The 10,003-nt window shown below is 37.0% G+C and overlaps 1 protein-coding gene and 1 long non-coding RNA gene across 3 annotated transcripts in view; one reads left to right on the forward strand and one right to left on the reverse strand.

Annotated features, from left to right (window-relative positions):
* LOC107833498 (uncharacterized) overlaps positions 1–2,240 on the reverse strand; it is a 3,093-nt gene extending 853 nt beyond the window's left edge. Inside the window, exons 1-3 of one of the 2 annotated variants that reach the window (XR_001659246.1) lie at positions 1,653–2,240; positions 1,234–1,408; positions 872–1,033 (exon numbers count right to left, since the gene is read on the reverse strand). This is a non-coding gene — a long non-coding RNA (uncharacterized LOC107833498). The other variant, XR_001659245.1, reaches the window with a different exon arrangement.
* gfra3 (GDNF family receptor alpha 3) overlaps positions 1–10,003 on the forward strand; it is an 83,157-nt gene that overhangs the window by 48,226 nt on the left and 24,928 nt on the right. Inside the window, exon 3 of the mRNA XM_016663002.1 lies at positions 6,753–7,049. Within this exon, the coding sequence (XP_016518488.1) occupies positions 6,753–7,049 (297 nt within the window). The remainder of the gene's footprint in view (positions 1–6,752; positions 7,050–10,003) is intronic.

Raw genomic sequence — 10,003 nt, forward strand, 5'->3', positions numbered from 1 at the left:
CAGGTTTAGTATAGGACGGGAGAACACCTGACTCATTTGGGCTTTCCCAAATGGCAGTTCGTTAAACACAGATATTAAGCTAGGTAACATCTAGATGTAATATTTTGGTTCACTCAAATATTTCATTTATTCCTGAGCAAATCAGTTTGACTGATTAAAGTTAAGCCTAAAAACACAATAGTTTGATTAAACTGTATTGTCTTACCTGAGATTTGGAGAGTATTTGAAAAGGGATACTTTGCTTACATTCCTTGTGTAAATGTGCTATACGTGTTTGAACATTTTAGAATCAGACTAAGATTTTTTAAATATGCAACAGCCTTTATTACAAAAGGTGGAGAGTAATAGAGAAATCAGGAGAAAAAAAAAATACTTCGAGTCCCGTTGTTTTTTCCTTCACCGCTGTGTGATTCACGTTGTCACGGTTGCTAAGCAACATAACGCCACGGTAGAGGCTAAGCAGCTAGCTGAAAGCTACAGCTTCTCTCTTCTGGTCATCGAGGACCCAAGGATGCAAAACCTGACTTCGGACACAGCTGTTCTTTGTTCAACTCCTCCTAGTGGTCTGGATCACTTCTGTTTTCAGCATTTTTTGTTTGCATCTCTTTTTTGTTGCATGTGTTTTTATCGTCTTTGCTGGGTTTTTGTACCTGTTGGCCACCGTAAAATACAGTGGTTAAAGTAAATATACCTTCAAATACTGGCGTCTGTAGGTTCCAGTATTTTTTACTGTAAATTTAGTTTTACTACTGCATTCACTTTATGAGTAAGCTACTGCAAAAAAACTGTAATGCTACTTTTTAAAGTACAGTCTTAGTTTTACTATAGAACATATTAATGTTCTATCTATCAGGTTAGGTATTAACCTAACCTGAATGAGATGCCACTCAAAGTCCATCAGGTTTTTGATGAGGGTGGAAACCTGAACATTGACCGTCACTTTTTATTTTGAATGGTCTTTCCTGTCTTTTTGGATACCATCTTCCCATGACCGGCTTTTGTGCCCCTTTCTGGGTTAATCCCAATGAAGCGACTAAAAAACAAAATCAAAAATGAGAACATTTCTGAGAATATAAATAGTGTGGCATTTTGAATACAGCTGGTACAATATATAAATAAAGCTGTTTTTAATTACGTAAAGAGAAATCACTACCTTTGTCAAATGTTAATCATAACTTGCTTTAGAACTTTAAAACCATGTCATTGTAAAAAAAATTATAGGAATGGTTTTACCGTTGAATGAACCAAAGTCTTGGCTGCCTTATGTTAATATTGGAGGTTGAAGATGAAGAAGATGGACAACACTGTCCTGTCTGGAATGTTGGCTGGAGCCTCTCAAAGACAATATGGCCTTCAATGCTGACCATGCAGAAAACTGCTTGCCATAGGGACTGTAATAAACCAAGTCCTTAATTGAACGAACATAAAACAAATCCTCTTATTGATACAGTATGCATTTAAATGATCATCATAATAAATAGTGTCCACTCTGCCAGGTAAAGTAAAAGCAAGGATCTTAAACTCCTCAATTGTCGTGCAAGTCACATCAATGTTGAAAACTGTAGGCTGGATTAATTTACAGAAGTTGTAGAGGAATTCATGGTACTTTGCACTGAAGGTGAAGTGTGCATTCAAAGTTAATCAAAAGCTACCTTGGATGATCTTGTGATCACTGAAGGTGAAGTGTCTTTGGTGTTGCTCTTGTTTTCACCAAAATGCAGGAGGACGGGCTGTCCTGGTTCCACGGCAATGAGGAAGGCTTCAACACTGGCTTGCATCTTTGACATAATGATAAGAAGACGAATAATAAAAATTATTAAATATATTTAGCAGCACAGCTACATTCAGATAGCAAACAAAGCCAATGAGAAAGTGCTTCTACAAAGAAGTAGGATCATTAGAATAATCACATATCTGCACATATCTGAAAACACGGTCCACAGTTTGACATGAGGCATTTTGGATTCTTCTTGTGGCCTTTAGATGTAGGACGAAGCACATGAACCAACAGAAGAATGCCTGGTTTTCTCAGCCTGGAGGAACCACAGGATAAATAGCAGATACATTAGGATAATAAATAAACATTTTAAAGAGAAGTGTGAGCAAAACTAACCAGACCCACCTGTGTGTGTGTGTGTGTGTTTGTGTCACCATCACAGTCATTCAAAATACTTTGTCCACCCGGTTTATCCTGGAGAGCATTTTTCACAACCTACAACATAAAGCATAAAAATGTCAGAAATAATTACCATGAACACATCTCAGACATTAGGCATTATAGAAATTAGTCAGTTTATAGAAACATTCTGGAGAGGATTTCTTCTACCAGCTTGTGAGAAGAAATGTGTTGAAGTCATCATAACAGACTTCAGTCACCAACATGAAGTACTAATGAAGAAAAAAAGTGTCGGCCAATATGTCATTGTTTATTATCATTATTATTTATAGAGACAAAAACATTTTGGCTTAGCTTAGATCGCATAGATCAAACCACCGGTCCAGCATTGCCGAAAACTTGAAGAAAACGACTCCACAGCTAAATAATGTTAACTCAAACTGCCTTTCTGACAGTTTTAATGTTCGTTCAATCACCCGACACCCCGTGCTACACCTGCTTGGCTAGCTTTCTGCTAACAAAAATAATAAACCAAGGGTGCTCACGTCCAGTCCTCGACACTTTTCGATGTATCTTTACTCCAACAGACCAGGATCAGCTCTGAACAGACCTGCTAACCAGCCTTTCATTTGATTCAGGTGTGTCAATTGGTGCAGGGAAATAGATCTTTATTGAGATACAGAAAAAATAACAGTATAAACGCAGCATACATTGTGGTATAATGTCCGCCAGGGAGTTACAAACATTGAAGACAATACATCACCATTACATTACATAAATACATTAAAGAGATAACATAAAGAGCATGTTTTAATAGCTTTGGGGAAACTTACCTTGTTATTATCATAGACATAAATATGTAGACGCCTCATGGAGTGGGTCATCCCGTTGCTGCGATACGTAAAAGCGTCCACCATATTGAATGTGGAATATGTCCCAGTAAGCTAATACAAGTAAATGGACCGAACTTCACAAAGTGCCGTTCTACAAAGTATTTTAAGTTAATACCTGTCATTGACACATTTTCTCACACACATTAATATATTTGGAAATCAAAGAAATTACTAAAGACAGAGTTTCTAACTTTTGATGTGATTATTTTATTGTTTTGGGGCATTTCTGAATAAAGAGCACAATGTTTTTATTTGATAGAAATTAATCTGATAATTTTTATATTAACATTGATGAACAGACACTTTTACAGTGTTTAATTAAATTACATATTTACATAATTCCATAATTTAATGTACATTTAATGTTTCAAGACAAGAATTAAATTATTTTCTTATATTTATTTTTATACATTATTGAGAAATGACTTTTTATTTATAAATCAGTCATTGTCAAACAATAAACTACACATTTTTCTTACTTTTTTCCAGAGAAAAATATTTATTACAGAATGTCAACTCTGCTATTGACAGCAAAGAGTGAAAAATAATTCTAACAGAGTAAATTATTTTTATTTCATCAGTGATTCTTGACAATAGGGACAAAATAGGTTTTAATTTTCCCATAATTTTTTTTTGTTATTTCTCAATGCAAATATGACAAATAATGTTTAGGAAATGTAAAGATGCTAAGGTACAGGCTCCCAATTGCAACATTTAAAAAAAAAATTACATTTTTAATCGACCTGACCTAGAACGTTGTCATCACCATCTGACAAAAATAATTAAAAAATAATTTTTAATGACCCTATTAGTGATATTTTTACTCATTTTACAGACAAATGCTTCTCAAGAAACAAAAGAAATATTATTTAAAACCAAAAACAACAAAAACTCCATCTGACGGAATTGACAGTGCATGACGAAGTTGACACAGAACTGAAGGTGACAAACTAGTGTGTAAAATCAAAAACTTGGTACATGTGAAGTAATGCAATTCATGTAAAATACATTAAAAATGAATTAAGTGCACATTTAAGTGAGATTTGACAATTTCAATGAAAGAGTCAGAAAAACTCTGATGGAGTTGAAAAAAAGCCAGACTACCTCAATTTATATGATGTTATTCTGAAGGAGGCCATATTGTAGCTCATCAGGTCCATGAAATCTTTACAGTATACTAAATTTAAGCTTTTATTTCACAAAATTTCATCAAAGTTTTGTAAATTGTCAGTTATGGTGTTGACACATCATGGTTGTGACAAGCAATTTAGGAATAAAACAGAAGAAAAAACTAAAGAATAACATAAGCTAACCAGAGCTAACTAGCCCTCTTAGCAAAGTAAGAGAAAGGAAGAGATCATGCGGTCCTCAGAAGTTCTGGTGCCCCCCAATAATGCCTGATTTTTTTTTACTTTTTTTCATTTCTGACGGTGTTGACAAAAACTAAGGACAAATTTCAATGGAGTTGGAAAATATCTAAAAATTATTTTTAATTCAATTTATTGATACCTCTATAATTATTTATATGACTACTTATACTTAATTGTCACAATATATAATTTTAGTATTTCTTTAATTATTTTAAACTATTATATTGTATTGAGTTCTGCTCCTGGACAAGGGCTTTTACAGGCATCATCCACCAACTACAATGTTTAAAATAAAAAAATTATTCAGCAAATACCTGTAAAATATACATTGTTGTGCTCACATGACCCAGGTTAGTTGAGTAAGATATTTGAAAAAAATATATTTTGTGTATATTTTATTAAAATTTTGTGCTTTATCCATAGGACCTGTTTTGTCCCTATTCCCAAGAATCACTGTCATTACATAAGCTGTCTTAATACACTAATACTTCAGATTGAGATATTTAAAAATGCACAAAAAGTGAAAGAATAAAACATTTATTTATTATACTGGGAACACTGGCCACAGGCAGGGCTTCAGTCTGCTGGTCACACTGGGAGAACTCAATGACTTCTGAGACGTCCTGGTTCACAGGCTACAGCCAAGGATAAAAGAGAAATTATCCAAAAGTGTAATAGAAAATACATACATGTTTCTTTCACATTCAGAAAAAAAGACATTTTCAGCATGTTGGGCTCTGACTCGTAGCATCTTTATAGCTAAATACCGACATGGTGAAGCTGAGCTGGAAACAGACTTTAGAGCAGCAGCTCCAGTTCTGATCCTGACTGATCTTTCCTCACTAAATCCTCTGGTTTTTAATTAACTTCTCCTCTAACAGTGGTTTTTCACCATCTCTCTCTCATTAGAAAACAGTATGAAAACATTAGCTGCTGCGCTAACAATCAGCGGTTATTTCGAACCAATTAAGCTACATAGGAAATATTTCTCGGTTGTTTAGAAGCGAATTTCTGGCTGCAAAGTCAAGTAATTCTGATCTTTCATCCTTACCTGTGAAAGGTAATGCCAATGAATCCAGTTTGTTTCGTAAAACAGTTTAAACAAGTTCACACAGCACAGGACTTAAGGAGCTCCGATCACCCTGCTGCCACGGACGCTGTTACGTAAGACTCAGCGCTCCGTGAGGGGTCTACGTATGTGATGTCTATGTTATGATAAGCTCCAGACAAGACGCCATACTGCTGTCTCCCGGTCAAACATGTGATGTCACAGATACGTTGCGATTGTGGGAGCAACTCTTTATCAAACACCATTTCTTTAGGCAAACTGACAAACCTATCTTTGAATTTGACTAAACAAGTGTTTAATTAACATTGTATTTTTAACATACAACACCAACACTGGTAATCTAACACTTTGATTATGCTCTGTAGATTTCGATTCATTCCCTAAAAGATTTATTATGGAAAGTATTTTTTTCTTTCCGTTTAATATTGTCTTTAAATGCTGGTCCTCTAAGATGCAAAATACAAGTAAAATGTCTTGCTTAGGAAAAAAAACTGTATTGTACAATTATTTTGCGGTAGTTTACTGCCAGTCATCAGTCTTGATTGTGACAACAGAAGAAGACATCAAATTGACAATATCCTACTGTATTTTGGAATAACAGTATGTTACTGCTGGAATTTCACTGTAAATTTACAGCCATTTCTAAGAGTTTGATATTGATGCAGCGAAGAATTGTCGGAGTTTAACAGAAGCAGAGAAGTAGTGGTGAAGTCAGCAGGGTGGTTGTTTTTTTTTAAGGCGTTAAAGTGAAATGTCACATATGAATAATGTCTGTAAATATCAGTTGTTGACTATAAGGATAATATCTGATACCGATATCGGCTCAAATGTTTCTGTCAGTGCCTCCCTGCATTCATGACCTGCATGTTTCGGCTTGTTGCTCTTCTGGAAGTTGATCATTGACAGCAGTTTCAGGTTTTAAGCCTCTAGCTGTTTTCCTTCCAGGATTGTCCTCTGAAGTTCAACATCACATCTTACAGTGATGACAGGTTGTCCATGGAGATGCACTGTGAGTTTTCCCCTCCATGTTGGTTAAAAAGTCCCATTTAGAGCAGCTCAAGTTTTTCCATGTTTGTTGTGTCAACTTCATGGTGTGTGGCAAACTGCAAAGAGGACCTCCAATGTCCATCTTCCAACAATGACTATGGCTATTTAGCAAAGGTTAGATGTCATGTTTGTTTGTCACACAGCAGCACACTGAATGTGAGTTTGATGGCTCTATCTTTGCAAGGCCTTGTTGTTGATATTTACTGCTCCATTTTTCAATTACTATTGTTATTTTTTCCTTTTTTTCTGTTTCTCAGGTGTGATACTCTCCACATCCCAGATATTCCCCTTCCTAGCTCCTGTGACCGACTGTGTTGAAGCTCACCGTGTGTGCTCCACTGACCCACAGTGTGAGGCGCTGTACCGAGGCTTGGAGCTGTGCGCGGTCGATGCGTCAGTTGCACCGTTAGGGGAACAAGAAGCATCTGAGTGCCTGGAGAGACAGGACGCCCTGTTGGCCAAACACCCGTCACTTCTGGCCTGCAAGTGCCAGCGTGGCTTCAGGAAGGAGGAGCGGTGCCTCCGCATATACTGGAGGGTTCGCCTCCTGCCAGGTAAGCTAGATCCCTGCTGGGGCTGCAGTTAGTTAGGGTGCAGAATAATAATATTTATAAATATAACTTTATTTGGAAGGAGACAATATATAGTTCAAACAGAAACGTCACCATTTGGTCCACTGTATGAGATTGTAGCATAGGCTAATTTTCATCTACGTTCATTATTAACAAACATTTTTACGCACAAATAAATTAGGAAGAGTAATTTAGCTAAAACATATTTGTTTCATCAATGACAACAAAGTAAAACCTTACCCAAATTAAATAATCAACCAGTCTAAGAGTGTTTTCAGGTCATTAAAAAAGATTCTTAAATAAATATACAGAGTGAACTGAAGACTACTCTACAATATGAAAGAACAGTAGTAGAAACAAGTAGATGTTTCTTTGCAGAGAATATTCTGCATCATCTTCTGCTTGGAGTAACACTGAAAGCTAATATTAGCAGGCCAATTAGCCAGACCGTGTTAGCTTGATAACTTTGCTTTCAAAAGAGCATTACCTTTCTCTCAGTAATTGGCAGCTTTTAGTTTCCAGTCCAGAACTTTCTAAGCAGCCAGCTGTGTTTCTGTGTCTCAAAAGAAGCGTGACCCGAATCAGGAGAGGAATCTGTTCCAGAACTTTCTCTGGTATTTTATCAAAAGGACTCCAAGCTGTAGGAGCTGTAACACAAGTAAATGGTTTTTAAGCTATAACTTTTCGAAGCTGCCAAGGCTCTTGTGATGGACCGGCGACCTGTCCAGGGTGACCCCACCTCTAGTTGACTGCTAGAGATAGGCACCAGCACCCCTCACTACCCTAGTAGGGATGAGGTTGTAGGATGGATGGATGGATGGATGGATCCAGCTCCCCTGTCTTGGCCTGGGAAGGCTGGCATTCTCAAATTTTCCCTCTCCCCCAAAGGAAACCATGTCTTCAAACAATGGACTGTAGTAGTGCTTGGTGTTCAGGAAAGGTAAGCACATTGTCCCAACCAGCCACAGAGGATCCACCTCTTATGTACAGCTGTGACAGGAACGTCAAATCCACATTGATTCAAACAAAGAACATGATTTCATCAGATAAGTTTCCCTGGATCTGTTCAGCAGCTGGTTGTGCATCACTGATCTGGGGAAGACATGACACCAGAATACTATGAAAACAATATAAGTTAAGGGTTTGGTGTTGTTCTGCTCAGAATCATAGGTTTCTGTCATTCATGTGGATGACATCTTGACACTGTTTAATCTTTATATTCCCTTAAACCATTCCTACGGTAGTTAAACTCTCCTATAGAAACAGTCCTAAGAGGAGTAGCTGTGGTAAAACAAAAATTGTTTCTGGAAGTCAACAAATAAATCGGGACATTAACTTGACCTCCAAATTTCTCCCATATCTGTCAAACTGAGTGTTATTGAACCATCTCACAGCTTTAAGAACTGACGGCTTGGAGCCCCTCAGACACGACTGAGGGGAATTTCCAACTCTAGCAGATCAGGACTGTTTTACTGTAAAAATGAGAGCTGTTGTGTATTGAGCTATTGACCATTACCTAGTAATCTGATTTATAGAATATTAAGGTGCCACTCTAGTGAAATGTTATCAGTCTAAGGAAAGCAAAGATCTTTACATTTTTGCAGTCTGTCATTCTGAGGTCTGAGCAGCGAGCATCACTGGAGATCAAAGACTCTTTTAACAGGAAGAAACTTTCAACTGAAACAGGATCAATGTACCCATACTTCACCGAGTCCATCACTTTACCTCTACAAAACAATCCCAACCCTAACCATTATGAGTAAAGACCCTCCAAAGTTGGAGGGGAAGGGAAAGTCTTTCACTGATATGTGTGACCTCTGACTCTGATATTTTGACATTTATAAATCTATCTCAGTGGTGTGAACTTTCTGACCTGTGGCTCAGTCAGAGGAATCAGTATGAGACGCTTTTATGTTTATTTGCTTTCCTACTCACTACCTGACATGGTCTTATGTCAGTTTATTTTCCATAGATTTCTCATTCTGTCTGCTAACAGTCTTCTCTTTTGACCCTAAACATCCTGAGCTGGCCATACGTTCAAGTATCGTCTGATGAAAAGCCTTCGCTCAGAACACAAAGAGCGGGGGCTCACCAGCACATCTGAAGTGCTGGTGTATTGTGTGCATTAGTAAGTGAGCTAACACTAGCCGGCAGACTCCTCTTCCCCTGTGGCCTATTAGTCAGTGGAGCATTAGTGTAATTACACACTCTTCAGTTCCCAGTGCTGCTATGCTGCTCCAGTGTTTCATTACCATAAATATATGGCCAGGAATAGGATTTACATACATAAACATTTTACATGCCATTGGATTCTTGATTGAGTTTGTTCTTTGAATTGTGTTTAAATAATTTGCAGGACAATACAGCCTGTCCAGCAGCCCATCGAGGCTCTGCTAATGGAATTCACAATTGGAAAGAAATAGCCAGTAAATACATGAGGTTATGATTACTTAGCATTTTCCTTCTGAATTTATATATTTAATTTGTTCGACTGAATTATATAGATTTGTATTAAACAGTGAATTGTCATGGGCTAATTGTGTTTTTCCTAATATTATCTATTAAGAGAACTTTAACATTAATTAATTTTATGTCTTCTTACAAATGGTGTCTGTTACTGGATTAGTATAAAACAATTAGCATAAACAGTCTCTCAGAATCTGAAAATTGACTATCAGCAGGCACGTGCAGAGGCGGGGGCTAGAGGGACTTGCGCACCTGCCCCTTTTGCTCCTTGTCCCCAAGTGCCCTATTGGTCCAATTTTTTATTTTTGTTTTTTTTGGTATTATTATTTCCTAAGCCCTCTTCTGACACATAATAACATGTACTAAAATTATTTGGTTTTGTGTTGGGGTTTTTAGCCTTGTTACCTTTGACTTATTGCCTGTGACGCAAGTAGAGTGGCACCTTAATATTCTATAAATCAGATTATTAG

The sequence above is a fragment of the Poecilia formosa genome, unplaced genomic scaffold, assembly GCF_000485575.1.
Source record: "Poecilia formosa unplaced genomic scaffold, Poecilia_formosa-5.1.2 Scaffold397, whole genome shotgun sequence".
Taxonomy (NCBI): Eukaryota; Metazoa; Chordata; class Actinopteri; order Cyprinodontiformes; family Poeciliidae; genus Poecilia; species Poecilia formosa.